This window comes from Quercus suber, unplaced genomic scaffold, assembly GCF_002906115.3.
Source record: "Quercus suber isolate HL8 unplaced genomic scaffold, Cork oak 2.0 scaffold_301, whole genome shotgun sequence".
NCBI classification, from domain to species: Eukaryota; Viridiplantae; Streptophyta; class Magnoliopsida; order Fagales; family Fagaceae; genus Quercus; species Quercus suber.
The window spans coordinates 754,789-778,589 of NW_027069757.1; the positions used below are offsets into that span (position 1 = coordinate 754,789).

Genomic DNA, 23,801 nt, shown 5'->3' on the forward strand with positions numbered 1-23,801 from the left:
TTAACTATAAACCCCCAATGCCTCAATGAGATATGACAAATTGGCATTTCCAAAAGTTAATATCGTCAAAATGCTTAAGAGGAACCATAATTTATTTCAATTGAACTTCAACCAAATATTTATGGTTTGTCTCATGAGAGTGACCCAACATGCCCTATAATATATGAACTCAAAGTTTTCAATGTCTTTGGGCAACCCTGTGGAAACCAAAGCAAACAATATCTCCTATCAAGTGCCACAGCCCCAAAACTTCACCAAGGAAATCATCACAATGAGATCATTTTTTGGCACCAAAATCAAAATTAGTAAAAAGGTATTCATTTGACTAGAATTGCTATTTTCATAAACTTGCATAGTTCTTCTTGTCCATACAACCTCGTGCTATGAATGCCATCTTGATTACTAGGTAACAGAACTAATTATTGTGTTTACTAAACTTGATGGAGTTCATAAGTAACAGTGTCAGACATGAACAAATACCCCTTAGTTATCCCCCTAGATTTCACACAAGGTCAACGGAAGTGTAATGTGTTTTATTCTTGCAACAATCTTATTTGTCCTTAGAAACTAATATATATCCCACAAATTTCATCAAATCCATACATTACACCTCATACAGAACCATCCATATCTAAACACACACATTTATTTGCACAATCCTCACAAGGGTAAACCACATATAAATGCGTGAACAGATTTCTCCGATGCAGACTTTTTCTTCCCCACAAATACAAACCACAGAGACTCAGCAACACAAACAGCAGTTCATGTGATTGGACAACATTTGCCTGCAGATAGTTCAGGCTCAGCAACACTGCTAGCTTTGAGTATTAGATGCAACAAATGGATAGGCAATTACTCAAATTTGCATGAATTCTTTTTGAACTTGATTGGTTTGGTGCTAATGGGGTCGATGACCAAAGGGCAAGATATTTGCTTTTGGTGCTTTACTCTCACCAGCTTCCCCACCACATCTCCTCGAGACCGGATTTGAAATTTCAATGTCAATGGAACTACACGATCATTTGAAGAAACTGACAAACTTGATCCAGCCCCATACAGGGGAACCTTAGTTCCTTCCAAGTTCACTGATACAGTACGATGACTTTTTCTTGGCTGATAATATTTCTTCAACTGCATATAATAGAGGCAGATATGAGAGATGTTATACTCAAGCTTCCAAACAATTATTATGGTTTAATTATGATTTACTTTTTAGCTCAAGAAATTTATGCCATGTCCTCGTTGCTTCAAAAGTTTCAAAAGTGTAATTTGAATAGTCTTTCATCATTTAGTACTTCCGATTTACTTTATAGGGGGCAAAAAAGGTGGAGGTGTTTGTTGACTTAATTCTCACCTGACCACTAGCAACAGTTATCTCTGAATATATGAGATTGACAGGGTTGGAGCTAACATGAATGCCAAACAATGTGGCAGGATTGTATATAGTCATCCTCAACGAGCCATTCACTGTCAGCATCTTTGTTACAACCCCAGTGGAGTCTGAACCCTCTCCAATATACAAGTTATTTACTGCCAAGCTCTGCAAGATCATATCTTCAATTAGGATGTACGCAATTAACATAGAAAAGAAGTAATTTCTCAGAAGAGAGAACTAATTCAAGTGTGTGTGTGAGAGAGAGAGAGAGAGAGAGAGAGAGAGAGATAAAGCCACTTGAGAGCTTAATTATCTTGCTCCCATGGAGATTAAGATGCAATGATGTGAGATTCAACTGTGTATATATATTAAGTCAAACTATAAAACACCATTATGGGAAAGAAAGTGTAGTTGTGAATGTCCAATTATGAAAAATGATTAAAAGGTCCATGAGAAGCTTATTTCTCAGACACACAAATAGCTTTTCAAAGAATTAAGACCATATGAACTTATGAAGTGCATGCTTTCTGCTTTTTACCAAAAAGTTTTTCAAGAGCATGAGGTATTGAATGATATCAGATAGCTCAATGGTAAATATCAAATCAAAGCTAATCAGTGCTTTGCATTTCATACTAAGGTTGACACCATTGACTGGGGGAGATAGGTCCTTTTGTAAAGCCTGCCCCATCTACATGAAATTATGCTAATTGCTTAAAAGATCAGAACCGATTCTGGAATTAGTTCCTTCTATTAAAAAAATACATCCAATTTACTCAATTTTGAAGGCATGTATGAACCAAGTATTAATTCCCTTGTATCTGGAGATTGACCTTGCACTTGAACTGATAATTGATTTGAAGGTGCCAATAGAATTTGTAGGAAGTAAAGTACGGAAATCTAAGGAACACAACCATTGCGTAATAGATATATAAGCTACACATATAGCAGTAATACCTGTCAACCATCAGTCCATTCACAAGGGTCCCTACAATAATTGCCTACTTAGATTATTCTATTATTTTTTTCCCTTAATATGTACCTAACCAAGTAATCAAACTTTTTCCATAGCCTTATTTTATATTATCTTCCATTTCTTCATTATTGTGTGCACTTAGGGTTTCTCTGAATCTAGCAATTGAAACAATTCTGCTCTATATGCTACTTCTTTGAAGTCTAACCCAAATAATTGACTTCTCTTTGAAGATTTTGAAACTATGGCCATTTTCCCATATTAGCCTCACAAGTCAGTGACACTTAAAATGAGAAGGAATAAAGCAATCAACATCAAATTCTTGCAAATTTATAATGATTTTAACACTCTAAAGACATATTCAACATCATTAAAATATAGTTATAGTTACTAGAAAGTTGATCTCCACCATTTTCATGCTCCAAAATTTTCTTTACCAGAACTAAACTCACTAGCATACCTTCATTGTAATCTCTGCCTTGAAAGGCCGGCTAGCTCCCCATATAATCAAGCAAAACGTGGTGAACAACAGCACAAAACTAAACAGAGCAATCATAGCCTGGCACCGCCTTGTAAACGCCTTATCCTGTAGATCGTCATAAGCACCTTCCTCCATGATCACATTACACTCAGGCCACCCCTTGTCATTCCTTTTCCTGCTTCCTTTTCTCCCGGAAGATGAACGGAAAATACCCGAGAACCGGCTGGCAGAGGAGTTCCTCGAGTGGCGCCCGAAAGACGGGTGCGAAGGAGACTCCATTGGGCTGTTGTTGTAGATTGGAGTGGCCTGCATTGAAGAGGACTTGTCTCCATCGTGGGAGTCCCTTGAAGGGCTCTGTACATAGTATGCAGGGCGCTTGGGAGACCTTGAAGGTGATGATGGAGCTAAGCTAGTGATATCAGACTCAGATTTTGCCGAAAGCATGATTGCTTAAAAGAGTTACAAAGCAATTGAATTTGAAAGCTTTAGTTCATGTGCTTGCACAGACTCTTGAAAAAAAAAAAGAAAAAGAAAAACAAAGTATTTACCAAAATTCACAAAATTAGAAAGAATTGTTTGAGACCCAGAATTTTTCTGAAAGAAATTCCAAATTGGTAATCAAGAAAATAGCAGTAAGCAGAGAATTCGGTAGCAAAAGATTGAGCTAAAGCCTAAAGATGCTAATGGTAAAGATGGTTTTTGAACTGTTATAGCAAATGGTAACAAAGATTTCTTTAAAACAAAGAAAAGAAAAGCCACAATAAAGCTTGCTCACTCTCTCTCACTCTCGGACTCTACTGTTTGTCCCTCTCTGTGAGCATGAAAGCAGAGTGAGAAGGGAGAGACAGATAGGTTTTTCTTTTTCCTCAACAAGCAACGAGGACACTCGTTTTGATGCTTTGTTGAGCAACAGGGTAATATAATAGGCTCGGAGGAAGAGGCTTGTACCAAGCCTACAAAACAAAAGGCCTTAAATTAAAAAATAGTGGCAGGTTCGGGAATAAGTGTCGGCAGCCTATCTATAATAATAGTGCGGTTGAACAAGTGTCTATATTAGGTCTAGCGTCGACTCCGTCGAGTAATACTGGACTTGTTAAAATTGTGATATGTATCAATTTTTAGATATGTGTCACCATTTTAACAGGATTAGTGATTCGAATAAAAAAAAAAAAAATTAGACTCAAACGGCTTTCGTTGAAAAAATATTATGATATTTTTTCTTCTTTTCTTTTCAAAAATTACTATGTACTTTTGACTAAAATTTAAATTGTTTATTTGTAGTTTGAAGTTTGAAACTTTATCAACCTTAGTTTTACTGAAAATTAAGTTGTTTATCGGTAATTTGAAAACTTATGATGTAAGCATTTTGCTTGATTCGTTTGAATTTTATTTGATCTTATATTTATATATATATATATATATATTTTGTTTTTAGAAGAAAGGAATAAAAGTGGAGCAAAATTACATATTTAGTCATGTTTTTAACAAATGTGAGTTAAAAAATTCTAATTAAACTAATATTAGGTAAGTAAAATATCAAATTTCAAACCACAAGTAAGTAACTTAAATTTCGGTCGAACTACGTGCGAGTAAGTTGTAATTTACCCTTCTTCCTTTTTTTTTCTTTAGATTAGATCCGTCCATGGTCAGTGGTCACTTGACTCACTTTTACTATTTTATAATATTTTATCTTGCTCCACTCATTTTGTTTTTATTAGGAGGTTTATGGAACATGCTATTATGCTAATAAGTGACCAACAAAAATAATACTATTCTCTTTCTTTTTATTTTCTGTTTTAACTTTGGGGTTATAAATATGTTTTTGATATTTAATTATTTTGTCTTTTATACAGTAGTGGGCTCAAGTCAAATTGGGCCTGAGATAGCCATGAAGCAGCCTATGGGCCAACCAAATAGCAAGGAAATGGAGGGCTCGGAATCTCCTTCAAATTTGGTTCTGTTGGACTCCTTACAAGGCAGCCCACACGAAAACATTTCCAAAACCTGTAGCTGGAAGAGATTGGTTCAGGAAAGACCTCCAACTGAAACCCAGACAGTGTCTTTCTTGAAGAAACGAACAGTACGTGAATATGAGGATAGTAGTGAAACAGGGCATGCAGGAAAAAAACTTTGTGGTTCAAATACAAACCCTTTGCCAACGGTGGAGGCTGCTCAGCAGCCCCGCCGAGAGCCATGAGTTGTCTAGCTTGGAACTGCCGTGGGCTTGGGAACCCACGGGCAGAGGACGAGCTCGAAAATTTTATTCGAGTACAAGCTCCCCTAATTGTTTTTTTGTCAGAAACCTGGTCTGGGAAGAAGCAGTTAGAAAATATAAAGTACAAAATGAAGTATGCTGGTTTGTTTATGGTTCCTAATGATGGTAGAGGAGGCGGTTTGGCTCTCTTGTGGAAGGCAGAGGATGCTGTGTGGGTTGACAGCTTTTCAAAAAACCATATCGATGCGGTTGTAAATGGTGGAACAGAGGATGCGTGGAGGTTTACCGGGTTTTATGGGGAACCTGAAGTCAGTAATAGGGATGATGCGTGGAGTATGCTTCGTATGTTAAAATCAAAGCCACATTTACCATGGTGCTGCATGGGTGATTTTAATGAACTTTTACACATGGAAGAGAAGAGAGGTGGAAGACTTCGGCCACATGCCCAGATGCAAGCTTTTCGAGACACTTTAGATTTTTGTGGTTTCATGGATCTTGGTTTTATAGGTCCAGAATTTACCTGGCAGGGTAGAAGACATGGGCATTCAATTTGGGAGCGTCTTGACAGGGGAGTAGCCAACTATGATTGGTTATCAAAGTTTCCAGCCGCTACAGTCCGCCACCTTCATTGCTATTCTTCGGATCATAGGCCTATCAGCCTTACTTTCAATCCCAACAATGAAGCCCAACGATGGAGTAGACGTCCATTCAGGTTTGAAGAGATGTGGCTGACCGACAGTGGATGTAGTGATACGGTGGTGAGAGCTTGGCAAGTTGATCATCAAGGGACTCCAATGTTTAAGGTAACTAAGAAGCTGAAGAAGTGTAAGAAAATGTTAAAGTCTTGGAGTAAGGAGCACTTTGGAAGTATAAAGTCTCAAATTGTTAGGAAGAAGGAGTTACTATGGAAAGCGGAAGAAGTGGCTGCCAATGGTGGAGACTATGAGGTAGTGGTCACTCTCAAACGTGAACTCAATATTCTGTTGGACAAGGAAAGCCGAATGTGGAAACAGAGAGCAAGAACACAATGGTTGGCAAAAGGAGACAAGAATACTAAGTATTTTCATGCGGTGGCTACCCAAAGGAAAAGAAGGAATTTTATAAAGGGAATCAAAGATGATGAAGGGATATGGCAGGCAGAGGAAGAGGTGGTGTCTTCAATATTTGTTGATTTTTACACCAAGCTCTTTACGTCATCAAATGCCCATAACATTGACCGAATTTTGGAGGGAGTAAATAAGGTTGTTTCTGATAGTATGAATGTCGAATTGGTGAAGCCCTACAGCAAGGAAGAGGTGGATGTAGCTATCAAACAAATGGCACCTTTAAAAGCTCCGGGTCCAGATGGGATGCCACCTATTTTTTACCAGTCCTTTTGGCAAAACATAGGCACAGAAGTCACTGAAGCTGTCCTATCCTGCTTGAATTCTGGTACTCTCCTCAAATCCATTAATCACACTTTCATTACTTTAATCCCTAAGGTTTGCAATCCTGAAAGTGTTACTGAATTTAGACCCATCAGTTTATGCAATGTGCTTTATAAAATCATTAGTAAAGTTATTGCAAATAGACTCAAACCCATCCTAAATTCTATAATTTCAGAGGCTCAAAGTGCTTTCATTGCTGATAGACTTATCACTGACAATATCTTGATAGCTTTCGAGTCTTTGCATTACATGAATTCTCAATGTACAGGACGAGAGGGGTATATGGCCATGAAGCTTGATATGAGCAAGGCCTATGACAGGGTGGAATGGAGTTTTTTGGAGAAGATTCTTTTGAGAATGGGCTTTTCAGAATCTTGGGTGGAAATGATTATGCAGTGTGTATCTACAGTTACATATTCCATACTCATTAACGGAGAGCCCAAAGGCTTTATTCAGCCTTCACGTGGTTTGAGGCAGGGCGATCCTCTTTCTCCTTTTCTCTTCCTGTTTTGTGCAGAGGGACTAAATGCTCTTTTATGCAAAGCAGCAGAGGATAAGGAAATTACGGGCCTATCTCTATGCCGACAGGGTCCAAAGATTACTCACCTGTTTTTTGCAGACGATTGCCTTTTGTTTTGTAGGTCTAATGCAATTGAATGCCAAAAAATTCAGCTCCTCCTTGATTGGTATGAAATGGCTTCAGGCCAACAGGTGAACAAGTCCAAGACCACTTTATTCTTCAGTCGGAATACGCCTGAAGAAGTGCAACAGGAGATCAAGGATCTTTTAGGAGTGCCAGCCATAAAGCACTATGATAAATATTTGGGGTTGCCGTCCTTTGTGGGGAGGCAGAAGAAAGCATGCTTTAATCAGATCAAGGAGAGAATATGGAATAAGATGCAAGGGTGGAAAGAGAGACTACTATCTCAAGCAGGGAAGGAAGTTATGATTAAGGCTGTGATCCAATCTATCCCTACCTATTCTATGAATGTGTTTAGATTGCCACTTGGGTTGATCAAAGACATAGAGTCTATGATTCGCAAATTTTGGTGGGGAAATCAAGATAATACAAGGAAAATGCAATGGGTGAAGTGGAGGACACTGTGTTCCTCAAAATCCCTTGGAGGTATGGGGTTCCGAGATCTTCGACAATTCAATGATGCACTCCTTGGTAAGCAGGTGTGGAGATTTTGCCATGAAAAAGATACTTTGCTTTACAAAGTGTTCAAACCAAAATATTTCCCTTCGGGTTGTATCCTTGATGCTGAAATCAACCCACGTAGCTCCTTTGCATGGAAAAGTATAATGCATGCAAGGGATGTTATCTGCAAGGGTGCTAGATGGCGTATTGGAGATGGCTCTTCAATAGATATTTGGAAGCATAGGTGGTTGGACACTTCGGGGGGTGGCAAAATCCTTACTCCTCAGTTAGATTCATCTCTGGCTGTAGTTAAGGATTTATTTATAGCTGGAACGAAGATGTGGAATTCAGGCCTTATTGATCAAATTTTCTTCCCTTGGGAGGCAGAGAGTATAAAGAACATGCCAGTTAGTTTTCGAACTGACTCGGACTTACTTACTTGGCCGTGGACCGCAGATGGAGGTTACTCAGTCAAGAGTGCCTACCAGATTTTGGCTAATGAAGCGCTCTCATCCCAGGCGGGTTCGTCCAATCCAGAAGCCTCAAAGATCCTATGGAGTGGTATCTGGAAGCTAAAGGTCCCCAACAAAGTTAAGCACTTCATGTGGCGAGCGTCAAATGAGTCTCTACCCACGAAGTTCAACCTCTGTGCAAGACATGTCCTACCTGATAATAGGTGCAGCCTTTGCGATGAGTGTCCTGAAGATGTAATTCATAGCTTATGGTTATGTGATCACGCTAAGAGCATATGGTTTTCGGACCAAGCTTTCCACCACCCACGCACAAGAACCTTCAGATGCTTTGGTGATTTGATGACCTTTGTGCTCACGGAGTTATCTTCAAGTACAGCGGCGCTCTTTTCGATGGTGGCGTGGTGCATTTGGACTCGACGCAACAATCTGAGGGAAAGGCAGCCGGTTTGGGACGTCGGAGTCACTGTGAAAAGAGCGAGGGAGTTGTTGCAGGAGTTCATGGATGTGCAAGTTACTCCTACACGGCTTCCCATCCCACAGGAGAAAGTAAAATGGAAGCCACCTGGTGCAGGACTGTTCAAGATCAACTTTGACGGGGCTGTGTTTGAGGATAAGTCGCTGGCTGGTCTGGGCATTGTCATACGAGATGAGTATGGGCTGATCATTGCGGCCCTTAGTCAGAAAATCTCCTTGCCAGGATCGGTGGACATGGTGGAAGCTCTGGCTGCTAGGCGTGCTCTTGTGTTCGCCCAAGAGATCAGCATCTTTAAGGCCGAAGTGGAAGGTGACTCCTTGAACGTCATACAGGCCCTCAACAACCCAAGGCCCAATAGAACTTTGATGGGCCACATTATCAGTGATATTAAGTCCTTAGGTGCTGCCATGCAAAAGTGTGTTTTTATGCATACACGTAGGGGAGGCAATATGTTGGCCCACTCCCTTGCACATAGAGCAGTTTTAGCTGCTGATACAGATGTGTGGTTAGAAGAACTACCACAAGATTTAGTTGATGTTTTTCAGTCTGATTTATCTGAATAAAATTGACTTACCTTTCTCTCAAAAAAAAAAATATTAATCGAATACTTTCCTTATCCCACCAAATAAACATTAGCATCTTTTGTCTTTTTCATTACTTTGTCTTTTCATTTTTTTAAGCAAGGAGGAGAGGAATCAATTCCAAAACTAATCTAAAGTTAATTTTTTACTCAATTCCTTATATACAAATATTCTAGGTTATACAATTAAATATAAATATATAGTTGTAATGTCCAATAAAGTACAAATAATATTAAACTTTTCAAGAACTAACTAATTCATTGCAAATTAGGTGTTTGAATTCAATTGGATAATTTAATGTGCTACACCTAAGAAGTTGTACTTAAGTTTAACTTAAAAAAAAAAAAAAAAAAATCCAAACTTGGCTATAAGGAGGATGGTTTTAAAAACTGAAAAATGTTCAATTTTCAGTTGAACCAATGATTTGTTTTATTGAACTACCTTTTTATATTGTTTTTACCCTATTAATTTAGGGTTCAATTCCCAGTTAAACAGGCTAGTCCTATCCTATTTTTAAAACTATGATAAGAAGTAAAGGTTGAACTATAGAATCAGATACAGTGCAATATCTTAATGTATAAATCCTTACAATTTCCCATTTAGCCCAATTGAAGCTTGCTTCATCAATGAAAAATCAACTTAGTTCCAACTAAGTCAAGTTAAAGGATGTCAAAAAATCTCTCCCCAACCTTTTTTTTTTTTTTTTAAAGAAACAAACACACACACACAAAGGGAGAGGAAAAGAGGTTTTAATACAAAAGTATATCACAGCTCCACTCAAAAGCCATGATAACTTTTAAGAGAGGTGGGGCAAGTTATGCTACACACAACCTTGTTAAGTCTCATTCCTCTCTTTAACCCCAACTCAACCCGGAAGTCCAATAATCTCTGTCCCTATTCATATTGTCTCATTTAACTTAAGTTATAGATTCTTTTTCAAAAAAAAAAATAAATAAATAAAAATACCTTAGGTTATAGATTACAAATTTTCTAGTGCGTAAATTGTTGAAAAATGAGTTTTGTTTTGTTTTGTTTTTTTTGTTTTGTTTTTCAAGTGTTTGGGTAGCCATTTAGAGACAAAATAAAATGTAGGACTTATATGTCCTTTGAAGTAGGCTCAAGTGCTTTTCTTTGTGAACCATTAAGAAATGAATGAAAAATTGACTCATAAACTGCCTACTTGAACATAGTTTAAAATTTTGAAATCTATAAATCTTACATAGGATAAGAATGGTTTTTGGATCGCCATACATATATATATATATATACTTACTATATATAAGAGGATTCCCCTTTTTCAACTGGACTTTTATGTGGTTCAAAAATATTCTCATTAACGAAGGGTAATTTCATTTAGAAATAGAGTCATAAATATCAAATAACAAATTTCATTTTAAATTTAAATAAAGAATTCCTAAAATTTAGGATTTTTTTTCGTTAAACAAAAAAATACAATTACGGCTTATCTCCAAAGTTTATCCTTTTTATTTGTTTGAAAAAAATAAATTTCTAAATTATGATAAATACAAATTATTAATCTTTACATCAAAATATAAAATTTTGATAAAACTTATAACGGTCCATATTTAAGATTCTCAAGTATTTTTTAAATAATAATAATTTCAAAGTTAAACTTGGAAACTTTTGACAAGAATTCTAGTTTTATTGAAATATTTAGATATTATATATGTGTCATAAGTTTATGTCAAATTTGCAAACATGAAAATTGGTTGCATACCCTACAGTCCTACACTTGGCAATTTGGCATTATCAAATATCAATACTACAAAAAGCCCCAAATTTGTATAAATTTGGCAATTTGGTTACAAACCCGCTTAAAGCCTTAAACTTCTAAATCTTTTTTTAATTTTTTTTTAGCCACGTTATCTCTATTAGAAATTTTTTGTTGTTGAGAAAAATTTCTATACAGAAGTGTCAATTTAGTACACTTTCAAAGTTCATGTATCAAATAATGCCACATCACTCACTCATATAAATCCTAGTTATCAAGCATATTCCACGTCGCCCATCTCAGCTGGACCAAAAAAAAAAAAAGCATAACAAAGAGGAACGATGCTGTTTACTTTTAGGACGAAAAAAAGGGAAGTTATCTAAAATGATGCAGACAAAAATTGAGCAACCCCACACTAGATCTTCGATTGATTTACAATCAACGATGTTGCAACCAGGTAACGTTTCATTATTTTCACCTCTTCATCACTTTCTCACCAACCAAAACCACAACCACAATATTGTCGATCACGACCACTGTCAAGAAAGGCTAGCTCAATTCTGCGCATGAAGGTCATTCTCTCTATCTACATATACTTCAATGGTCCATTTGGATGGCATGATTTGGACATTTGAATTTAGATTTGGGTGATTAGAATCTGAGCCACCATTTGGATTGCATTGAAAAGGGCTAAGTTTGCATCTGACGTTTTATATGCAGGTCCTATGAACTGTTCACGGGATCTGCAAATATAATATTAAAAAAAAAACTTTAAAATTGGGTCCCACACAGCACTATTCATATTTAAAAATTATTTTGCTATAGTATTTTTAGTTTTCAGTGTTCAATAATAAGTAATATCCAAACAAACCCTAAATCCACCAAGGATTTAAAAACCTTTAGGGCCTGTTTAGTTTGAGCAAAAAAGGAATGTATTCTATATTCATTTTCAGTTTTTTGTAGGACTGACCACTAAAGCCCTTGTTTGACTTTGTATTTGTATTCAGTTTTCATTTTTAGTATAAAAAAAGTTAGGATTTGAATACAAAAACTGAATAAAATTTTTTGGTGTTTTCATTTTCTTGAAAATGAATATAGTGACATTTTTGTAAAAAAATTAAATCTATAGGTCTCACTATTATCATCTTGTCACATTAAAGAACATTTTTTCTCTCTATTTGTTGGTAGTTGTTAGAGAAAAAAAAAGTGAAGGGAAGACAAATTAGAAAATGATGCCAAATTAAAAAATAGATGAACAAAAAATGAGTATAAGATTTGAGTATAGAAAATGAATAAAAAAAGGAAAATAGAAAATGAATACAATCTCAATACAAACTAAATAGCCCCTTAAAATCAATGAATTTGAAATCAAATTCATTAATTAATATAAAATATAAATCCAAATCCAAATTCAAGTTTCTAAATACAGTCCAAAAGTATGAATTTGAAATCAAATTCATTAATTAATATAAAATATAAATCCAAATCCAAATTCAAGTTTCTAAATACAGTCCAAAAGTACTAATGGACAAAATATATATATATATATATATAGACACAAGGAAATTGGCTATTAAGGAAGCCTTACCCAAGTGGGCCTTCTACCACACTTGTGCTGCAAGCCGGAAGTGGATTGAGATGGGCATGGGTCCACGTGGTTGGACCCAACAAATATCGATCGTTATTTATTTAACATCTGTTCAATTTTTGCACCATTTTGAAAACGTTCAAAAGATTAAAATTTAAAAGCACATTTTTGAAAACGTCCAAGTGATATTCAAACATGTGAATTTAGACTATAATATTTATAGTTTTTTTTTTGGGTAAATTACAAATTATTTCTCTAAAGTTTGAGGGAAGTTTGGGGTGTTTGAATTTAAATCCTAAAGTTTCAGAACTTAGATTTTACTCTTTGAAATTTAGGGATGTTTGGATTTTACACTTTAATATTTTAGAATTTAAACTTTATCTCCTAAATTTTAGAACTTTTTGGATTTTACATCTCTAAATTTTGGGAGTGTTTAAATTTTACACTATAAAGTTTCAGAATCTGGGGGTGTAAAATCCAAACACCCCAAACTTTAGGGAATAAAATCTAAATTCTGAAACGTTAGAAGATAAAATCTAAATTCTGAAAGGTTAAGGTGTAAAATCCAAACATCCCTAAACTTTAGGGGGTAAATTCCAAATTCTGAAACTTCAGGGTATAAAATCTAAGCATCTCTAAACTTTAGGGGTGTAATTTGCAATTTGCAATTTTTTCTTTTTTAACTATTTATGAAGACAATAATTTTGAACAAACAAAAACAAAATTAATAATATAAATTTTCAATTTAAACATAATAGGATGCTAAGCTAAACATACAATAAGTGAAATACAATTTTATTAATAAATTTATTTTATAATATTTCACTAAAATATTATTTTATCTTATCATGTTGTATCAATTGTGGAATACAAATTAGGGTTCTACTCTTTTATTGTCACAAGACTCACAAAACATATAAATAATAATAGTTGTTCTATTATAATTGCTTCTATTCTACTGATTTATTTTTATTTCCATGCAATTATTATAATAGAATGTACAATGTATCAAACATGCCCGTATGATCACCTGGAATCAATGAAAAACCAGGTGCGATGTTTTCTTATATTAATTTGAAAAGTTTTCTGAAGTGTTTAAAGGGTTTCCTTTTATTCTTGTATAGGCTTTATTTGTTTTGACATTAATATTTTTTGGAAAATTTTGTGAGATAAAATTATTTTCTAAAAAATTTTAGTGGAAAACAATTCTATCTCCTACTAAGAGCATTCTCATCAGCTCTCTCATAAAAAATGCCATTTTAACACACCAAAAACCTACTTTATTATTTTAACACACCATTTTACAACATACCATTTATCAGATGTTCTATACTTCAATTCTATTCATTAAAATAATATTTACTATACACTAAAATAATATATTAATTACTCTCTATCATCCTCATCATCATCTTCAACAACAACAACAACAACAACAACGGCACAACCACCACTGCCGCAACAACGGCTACCAACAACCACTGCCGCAACAACACCGATAGCCATCACCGGCACAAACCACATCCACCAACGCCACCTCAAAAAAAAAAAAAAAAAACACAGCCAGAGAGATCGGCACAAACCCACATCCACCAAACCAAACAAACCCACATCCAAACCCACCAATCAACACAAACCAACATCCACATCCACTGGCACAAACCCACAAACCTGAGATCGGCGTGGCGAGAGGGTGATGGGAATGCTAGACAGAGACGTAGAACGATGGTGTATTGTTGATCGGTGAGGCCGCTGTATCGTTGAACGATGGCGTACATAGAACGATGAGACGGATTGATCGGTGAGGCTTGATCGGTGATCAGCGGCTTGATCGGTGATTGGCGGCTTGATCACTGTTGATTTGAGGGTGAGGGAGGGTGATCTGAAGAAGAAAGAGAGAGAGAACATTGGCAGGAGAGAAAGAAAATAGTGAGAAGAGAGAGAAAACGTTGAATTAAATATTGAGAGGAGAGAGAAAATGTTGAATAAAAAATTATTATTCTGAAATGGCATTTGTGTCCGTACCGTCTCATATTTGAGACGGTACTGTAGCATGTTCTAAAATTATAGAACATTTAGAGCAGCTAATGAAGCTTGAACAGTAGTGTTTGGTGTGCCCAATGCCAAATATTTGGCATTTGGCACACCTGATGAGAATGCTTTAAGTAAATATGGAAAGATATGAGATAGTTTTAAACATAAAAAAATGCAAAAAACTATCTTCACATGAAGTTTTCCATTGAAACAAATAGAGCGTTAAACTGCTAGAGTCTGCTTGATTGGGATAAAAACTGGGAGGATAGAAAATGGAAGAGAGAAAATAGGGTATATATATATATATATACACACACATTGAGGTGTAAAATTATGGGATTTCAAAAGCTTATGAGGCAACATAAGAAAATGCCAAAAATCATCTTCACATAAGGTTTTTCATTGAACCAAATGGTGCATTGAGAGTCTGTTTAGTTGGGTGAAAATTGTGAGGATAGAAAATGGAAGAGAGAAAATCAGCGGCGGCTTTAGGAATTTTCTTGAGTGGGGTCATTAAAAAGCTTAAATTAAACAAATTTTAATAAAAAGAGAACTTGTATATATTGTGTTATTAAAAAAAAACACAAATACATGAAATTTTACAATTTCTTTCTATGAATTTTTATATTTTAAAATCGTCACATGATAGTTTATTATCAATTGTCATTATCTATTGTCAATGTAGATGTGACTATTTTATTTTGTTAAGTTTATATAACATTTTTATTTTTATGTAGTTGTCATTATTTATTTGTTATTTTTTATTATAAATTATTAACCTTATATTAATTATTAACCCATATAACCACACTCATTCATAAATAAATAATACATTTAACAATCACTGACTTTACTTTTTTTTCTTGAATCAATGGTTTTATAACAAAAGGTTATTATAACATGATAACAATATACATATATAACAAACACACACACTCTCACCCACCCACACACACACACCCACACACACATATAACATATAAATCTAATACTATATATAAAAGCCTCATAACGTTAACACACTGTTTGATAGCCTCACACTCCCTTAGTATAAAAAGAAAAATAACCGGTTAAATATATTCCAATACTCCCAAAAAAAAAAAAAAAAAAAAACGCAGATACAGAGAGAGAAGTAGAGACTTCGTAAGCCTCAACTTCTGTTTCGAATACTCTTTTTGTGTAGTTTACCAAATTCGGCCCTCTTTCTTTCATCTTGCATGTTCCGTTCCAAACCAACAGACATAGGAAGAAGAAAATCCAAAATCGCAAACCAATTTTGCGTCTTCAGAAATTGAAAAGAACCCTCCTTTTTTCATCAGCATCTCTTACAATCTAACCCATTTTGCAACTATCAAATTTTCCAAAAAAAATGTTTGTGTTTGATCTTCCATTGAACGAATATTGATTCTTGGCTTAGATTTTATTCGACAATGAATTGGGCCACAATAGATTTTATTGGTAAGCTCATATAAATATTCAAATCTTGCAATATGTGTTTCATTGCTTGCTATTGTGTCTATGATGTTACTAAATTGGACTCGAATAAATTATATAGATTTATCACGGTATGTAGTGGGAAAAATTGAACCCAAACATCACATATTAAGTCTAAGAGGGACTTCATCAAACATGTGGAATGCAATAAAAACAGATATGTACAACAATGAATATGAATAAAAAGTTTAGAAGAATGAAAGCCTAGAAGATATCAGCATGGTGACAAAATGAATTATGAACTAAATGTGACGCAATTGGTAATATTACATAACATGTACATAGTTTTTTTCATAGCTATGTGATGGTGTGCTTACTTATTGCAGACAGTGTTGCACCACAATTTCAGAATAAGCAACTGTCCTCCAAGAACTTCTCAGGCATTTTCTACACAAACATCAACCCAACTGTATGTAATTGATGGTCTTTACGTTAGAAATATTGTTCTAATGGTAATGGTAACTGCATTTTAGTTACATGCTTACAAATTGTTTGATAAAATTATAATGTTGCTTTTATTCTAAAATTTTATTTTATATTGTTCATTATACCTTAGGCCAAATTCGAACTCTGCATAAGACTAGAAGATTAACACAAACCATTTATGAGGAAGGTAGATCAAGATCAATCTCAAAGAAAATAACCCATTTGGCTGGTCATGGATTCAGCTGTGGAAAGAAATTAGCATAAGCCTCAATCTTCCAGTCCAAAAGGAAAGTTATGAGAGATTGACTTTCAAAATATGGAACATGATATATTTTTCCCACAACTCTGTAATTCTATATGTTTCTTTTATACGCGTGAGTAGCTCAAATAATTTCCTACAATCTTGTATTAGTGTATTAAATCTATTGTTATATATTATGCTTGGACAATTAAATACCAACTTTAGTTGTAGATGTAAAATAATTTTCTACAAATAATAAGAATTATTTTTCACTTGCTTCCCATTTTTCAAAGCTTGAGCTCATAAAATAGAGGGATTGTCGATTTGGCTATATCAGTGTAAATTACATAACAATGCTACGTTTGCCTAATTTTCAATAACAAAAGTAATCTGATGATCATGCTTGAAAAGATAGGGCACACAGTAGATACCATGCACATAATTTCAAGATCATGTTGGCTAGTCAACTTTATTATGGATTTAATCTATCTATATATTACTAAAAACTGAAACGTAGCATTTAATGTTGCTACTCTCACATTGAGCCACATCAGCAGTCATGTCATTTCTATCATCTTTTCTAAATTTGTCCTATAATTTTAAAATAGTTTTTATCAATTTTAAATACAGATAATTATCTATATCTAATACTATATCTATATCTATATCTAATACTATATATAATAGCAGAAGCTTTTAATAAGGTGCTGACACGTAAGCAAAATGACACCCTTAAAATATCGACACGTGTACAATTTTTTCTTTAAAATTTCGCACGGTGCGTCTGTAAGACTCACTTTCAAATAAAACAGCTTTCAACTAAAACAGCCGCACGTTACGACGTTTGGCCTTTTAAAATCTGCCACGCTCAAAACCAAAAAAAAAAAAAATTCACTTTGTGAAAACACTGTTTGGGAGCCTCTTGGTATAACAGGAAACCAACCGCTTAAAACACAAAAAAAGAAAAAGAAAAGAAAAGAAAGATTCTTCACGGAGAAAGGGGAGAGAGAGAAAAGAGAGACAGAGAAATAGAGAGGCAGAGAGAGTTCTCCGTTCCCTCGCCAGACTTAGAGCACCGGTGCAAGCAGAAAGAAAAATCTATGGGCATCAACACCGTTAGGCTATATATCTGCCACCATCAGATCGTCGGAACCGGCTCCGGTACGTTTTTCTCTATTTTTTTAGATTTGGGTATGAAATATTACTTTTTATTGAGTTTTTTTGTTGGAAAGGTTTAGATTTGATTTTGGTTTTGATTCCTTTTTGTTTCGGGCTTTTGGGTTCTCCATGAAAATGTTTGTTTTCTCAATTTTTCGATTTATTTTGATATCACTAAGCCTTTCCCTGTTTTCTAATATCTACGTTCATAGTTTTTTTTTTTTTTTTTTTTTTTGGGGGGTTTTGATTTGGAAAACCGATTTTGATTTGGAAAACACCTTTTGATCTGTTTGGCAGCGTTAAAACACCTTTAACCAATTAACTGAAAGTTACTACTTCAATTTGGTTTAAACATATTGCGATGTGAATTGTTTATTGTCTTGGGCAACATGACTAATACTTTTGGAATTCCAGACTGCAATTGGCGAAGGTAGTGGAGATATTGGAAAGAAAATAAATCATGGTGGTGGTGATGTCGATGGCGATGAAGATGATTACTTTGATGATGGCGATGAAGGGGATGGCGGAGGCCTATTTAGGAGACAGAAATTTCTTGAGGAAGTTATAATTCTTAAATATGCTCTTTAGTAGATTAAATGTTTTTTGGGTGCTGTGTTTTTTTTTTTTTTAAAGATGTTTAGCGCTACTGCGTTACAGAGGATGGCTGGCCATCGCCATCTGATCTGCTGCTCTGCCTCATCTCTCCTCTGCAACAAAATTTTCCTAAAGGTTAGCGTACTCTTTTCTTCTTCAAATACTGTTTTGGTTTTCTGAAACTTTTCACTATTGCTTTTCCTTTTCGAATTAGCATATTAAATCTCCAATATGTATATGTTTTTAGTTTAAAACCAAATGTTTGTACTACAAGAATTACCATCTTCCTTTTCAATATATCTATATTTCAAAATTTTCTCCATACCGAATTTTCTAGGGTTCTTCTTTGACTCCTTTTGAAATATAGATGGGTTTATCTCTCTTTCTATGGAAAAATTATAATTTTCGGTTTTAAGTACTGGTAACATAAGGGATTCTGCCCTTGATTTTAATGGCCAAATTTCAACTTGGATGGTTATAAGTCTGAAAGTTTAGAGTGTGTAATGATGGGTTTATTCTCTCTCTATGGATGATTTGGTCTGAAATTATTATTTTTGGTTTTAAGTTTTAGTAACATTAGGGATTTCGCCCTTGATTTTAATACTTGGATGCTTTAAAATCTGAAAGTTTAGAGTGTATAGTAATTTATAATTTTTTTCTAAGTGAAATTATGGTTTTTTGGATTAATTACTGGGTTTTTGAAAAATAAATAAATTAATTGATAACCAACTGATTACTATACACCTTCCAACAGATTGTTAGACACTATGTTATTGAAATTATAGAAAACCTTCTTACCCTGCCATTTTGTTGAAATTCAGATTTGCTGCATTTCTCTGTCAAGTACAAAACTTGAGTAATCTGCAAGCAGAGTTGCTGGAACAAACTGATAGGTTAGGAAAGCCTAATTTTTCCTTTGTTTATCTGATAATTCTGTCTATTATGTATTCGTTGTTTGAATTTCTTCTGTTTTTGCATATTTTAGACTGCTTTTTCTATTTAAAAAAAAAATGCATTCCATGATTCTTTTTCAACTAACCTGTAAAATTGTTATGTGTTTTTTTGTTGCAGTCATGCTTTGTGATCAACTTCCTTATAATGATTACTTCAGCTTCTTTTGTAGACTTTGTTTCACCTTAGGACGGCCTTACTATCCCTCTATTTATCTGATATTTTGGATTACATTTTGTTGATTGATGTATTTGGGATAGTTCTAAGCAAAATTAGATTGTTAGAGTTCTCTTTGGTTTATTTTTTGAAAATAAAAATCCTTTTTTTAGGCTTTACATTTCAGTCTACCTCACAGATTAAATTTTCTTGATTCTAAGGGATTTCAGTTACTATTTGTGATGATTCTGTGAATGAAACTTTCAATTTCAAATAGAGCTCTTCTATATTTTGTTTGTGATCTCTAGCATTTTTCCCCACCCATGTTTGTAAGATTTGAGTTGCTATAGTGGCAAATTATTTATTACAAGTTTTGGTATCTTATATTTGTATCTATTTAATTGTTAGCCTCTATCTTTCATACTGTTGAATACTTTGTTTTGTTGAGTTATTTTGGAACTCCGTGCATCCATCTTAATTTCGGTCATTTTTGCGTATAGGCTCAGGCTGTTGTTTTTCCTATTAAATAAGTAGTGTTGTTCTCAAAGAAGTTGGTTGTAAGTGAATGGTTTGATTCAAGTGCTAATTTGAAGATTTTATTGATTAAGGTAGATCAAGATCTTTTTTCATATTTAAGTGTGGGTAGACTCATTACATGAAATTGAGTGTCCATGTGCTGAATTAGCAACATGTGTGCACCTTAAGGCAATATCTTTACATGAGATAACATAGGAGAAGAAGACTAAGACTTGGTGACATTTGCTGGCTGTATTAATGGTGTGGTGGATTTTTTATATTATTTTTAAAATGTATTTGAACAATGATAATTTGTACCATCTGTTTAGTGCACAGTTTTTATAGCCTGGATTTTTTTTTTCCTTCTTAATGCTTTCTTTTTGTTTCCTTTAAAAGGTTGGATGGAATGCCATGTTGTCTTTTTATTTTTATTTTTATTTTTATGGACTGCCATGTTGTCTTTGGCAAGATGCTATATGGGATGGATGTTGTTTACAAGAGTGACAAAGAAAGATATATTTAGTTATTGTTTTGGGATGTTATTTTATTTGGTCAAATATTATAAATTTTACCATTTATCTAGAGATGGTGCCTTTTGGAAAAGTCTTCAGAACTCTTACCCACAATCCATATGTTTCTAAGTAATTTTTTTAGAACAATGCTTGCTCCTAAATTTGTGTATATTTATTCTTTTTCTTGATATGCAGAGTATTAAGAAATTTAATATTTTTTAAATGGATAAATTTAAAAATATGTTTTGAACCAGTTCAGTCTTGGTGTCCCATGAGCAGTCAATGGTATCAATCCTGCACATTTTTCAATTCAAGCCAGATTACAACTTCAATTTATTTTCTATAATTTAAGAAACCTCCTTTTCCCATCCTTTTGTTGAAGCACAAATTTACGGAGTTCTCTTTCAGATAAGATATTTGGGTGTTTTTTAAGAAGAGTTACTGAATCAAACTGAAAGATTAGGATAGACTGATTTTTCCTCTGCTTATCTCATATTTTCGGTTAAATTTTCCCAATTGATGTATATGGGTTTGAATTGGTTTTTGTTATGGATTCAATTGGCCTATAACCCTATTATGATTCCATTAATCTTTTTCAATCTTCTTCCGATAGCCAAATAGATAGAATTCTCTTTTATTTTCTTTGTCTGCTATGTTTTGTAATCAAGTTGCTTTATTTGTGTTTGTGAGGTTTTCCAATTCAGTCTAACTCAATGATTACATTGTCTTGCTTTTGATGGTTTTGAGTTCTATTAGTGATATTTTGTAAGCATTGAAAACGCATGATTTATGCTTTACGAAAAAAAAATTAGTGATTCCCACACGTGAAGTGCTGTTTATACCTAAATTTTATATGTCTAGAAGTTTACATTACAGTTAAAACTAAAGAAAACAATACTTTATGATCTTATGATTGCCAAATGCTATAATTACAAGCTTGGATTTAATTATTGTTACCGGATTACCATATTTTGAAGTCTTGATTTTGGTACATCTAAATATGGTAGAGACCACTTTCAATTCTTAAGACTCAATTTGGTTAGTGACTATGTTTTGATGAGAAAAAAAGTTTTGGCTTCCCATTAGTCACTTATCTTTTAAATTTTGTAATACATTTCTAGGAGTCATTATGCCAAAAAAATTATTGAATCAAGGTTAAAGGTAACCTGATTTCCCATTTTATTTTTCCAATTTTTTGGGTTCTGTTTTGTCGATTATTGTTATTTGGTTAGAACGTTTTTCCCTGTTTGGCAGATTTTTGCAAGATTTTGTTTTTCTTTTCGCTTGCCCTTTAAATTTGAAATCATTTAATTCTAACATAAAAAGTGCTTCCAAATTATGCATCAAGTTCGTTTCTTCATACCTTTTTCTTATTTACTTAATTTTCTGTTTTATTTCAGATTGTGAGAGTTTAAATTTTCTTTATTTAGGTTATGGTTTTCTCATTGCTGGAGGATTTGTTTCAGTTTCTTTATGCCATCTTTTTCCATTCAATTTTAATTTTTGTCATAGGATAGTCAAAGCATCCTAAGACTCTTATATCAACATGAATTGCAAGTGCTATAATATATGCGATTCCAATTTTGAATCCAGCTATAATTCTTTCTTATTGTTGGTTGCTAAAATTCAGTTATAGAGATAGGGTTTTTTAGGTAGATTCTTGCTTACATCTCTCATTGTTGATGTCATTTTTTTTCCCATCTTTTCATTTGCCTCTTTGTTAGATTGTCACTCTGTTCAAGTCTCAATTGGTAACCAAAGTACCATGTTGTATTCGAAGATGCCTCAATTTGTACTTGGCAAGTAAACTGAAATCTTGACTGTTTCTGAAGTTTTCACTGTGGCATGCCACTTATTACTTACCACGCATTGGATATGTACTCTCACTTTTGCTGATTGGTATAGCTTTAGTGTTATCTCATGGAGCTGGTGCAACACAGGAGCTGTGATCCAAGCTGATGCAAGAATAGTAGTGATGCTAGCTGCTGTAATTTAACAAGAGCATAGCTAATGTATGGTCTGTTAGTGTAGGTCTATTAGCTCATATATGAGCATAGATAATGTATGATCTGTTAGTGTAGGTCTGTTAGCTAATGTATGAGCATAGCTAATGTTTTAAAAGTGTATCTCGAAATGTGAAGTTGTATTTCTATTGTACAATTTTATTATAATTTCCCTTGACACTTGATTTGCTGTTATCTTTAACAGCATGATCTAATAACTTTCTTTTTGGGGACCTGAATTTGAAGCAAAGAAAAAGAAAGAGAATGTGTAATACGACTGTTAGAGAGAATAAGAAGGAAAAATGTATTTTATTTTAATGGTAGATAAATGCAGAAAATGTATTTTGTTGTTCCAACTTTATGGTTGTTGGTGGGTGAATTTCCTTTAATAAAACAATGAATGTAATTGCTATTAAGTTGACAGAAATTGCATGTAATTCATTTTGTAGATCATGTTTGGTTGGAGGACACCTCTTATTCTTTGAGTTTAACACTATAGAATACATTCAAAGTTTGTGTGTGCGGCAGCCAATGTGGCATGACCACAAAGCTGAAGCTACAAAGGGGTATCAAAGATTTGATTGATTTACAGATACTTATTTTAAAGCAAATATGTGTATGTTACAATGAGAGAATACTATGCATATCGATTGTGTTTGTAACTAGATTTCAACATGCATACTTTAGAATGTATAGTAATAATAATTTTTTTTTAAATGGAATTATGGAATTTTTTGGATTAATTACTGCATTTTAAAATAATAAACAAATAGATTGATAACTAATGTGTCTTACACATTTTGCAACCAATTTTTTTCTTTACAAATTGATTTTATTGACCAAATTTCTCTTCTACTTATTTCATACTTCAATAATTATATTCTCTGGAACCCATAGCATTATCAATTAACATTTTCTCTAGATCATGCGTTGATGCTAAGTTATGTCTGTCTTTTAGAAGAAGGCCTACACATTAACATCATTATTTGAACAACTAACCATCCACTCCCTTCCCTATTTTACCATCACATTAAATATAATATATTAAGTTGATTGTTTTCTAATTCATAAAATGACCCCGCGCATTGCGTGGGTTAAACACTAGTAATAATAATGATGACAACCACTGTACTTATTCATGAGTAGTATTGGGGAATAGTTTTTACTTCGGGTTGATGATTCTATTATGTGAGAGTAACTAAATAGTTTTCGCATTTCACTTATGACAAAGTAATCTATTTTGAGGGAGTCTGAA

The 23,801-nt window shown here is 34.0% G+C and overlaps 1 protein-coding gene and 2 long non-coding RNA genes across 4 annotated transcripts; 2 read left to right on the forward strand and 1 right to left on the reverse strand.

Annotated features, from left to right (window-relative positions):
- Positions 1-512: 512 nt before the first annotated feature.
- On the reverse strand, positions 513-3,768 carry LOC111990941 (uncharacterized). Its single transcript, XM_024022713.2, has 3 exons — positions 2,809-3,768; positions 1,358-1,543; positions 513-1,134 (listed from the first exon to the last, which is right to left on the reverse strand). Exons 1-3 carry the CDS (start codon positions 3,271-3,273, stop codon positions 856-858), a joined length of 930 nt encoding a protein of 309 aa, XP_023878481.1. The 5' UTR covers positions 3,274-3,768; the 3' UTR covers positions 513-855.
- An 11,830-nt stretch (positions 3,769-15,598) lies between these two features.
- On the forward strand, positions 15,599-16,755 carry LOC136071314 (uncharacterized). Its single transcript, XR_010632590.1, has 3 exons — positions 15,599-15,953; positions 16,316-16,441; positions 16,546-16,755. It is a non-coding gene; the product is annotated as an uncharacterized LOC136071314 (long non-coding RNA).
- Positions 16,756-17,607: 852 nt separating this feature from the next.
- Positions 17,608-22,864, forward strand: LOC112011685 (uncharacterized). 2 transcript variants are annotated; one of them, XR_010632588.1, is made up of 5 exons: positions 17,608-17,817; positions 18,229-18,375; positions 18,472-18,543; positions 19,230-19,301; positions 19,480-22,864. It is a non-coding gene; the product is annotated as an uncharacterized LOC112011685 (long non-coding RNA). The 2 variants fall into 2 exon arrangements; XR_010632587.1 differs by having other exon boundaries at positions 17,609-17,817; positions 22,268-22,864.
- Positions 22,865-23,801: the final 937 nt, after the last annotated feature.

Coding starts and splice junctions, on each gene's coding strand:
- LOC111990941 (XM_024022713.2), bottom strand. CDS start 3,273: ATGCTTTCGGCAAAATCTGAGTCTGATATCACTAGCTTAGCTCCATCA. Junction 1,544..2,808: donor AGGCAGAGATTACAATGAAG/GTATGCTAGTGA, acceptor ATGATCTTGCAG/AGCTTGGCAGTAAATAACTT. Junction 1,135..1,357: donor TAACTGTTGCTAGTGGTCAG/GTGAGAATTAAG, acceptor TATTATATGCAG/TTGAAGAAATATTATCAGCC.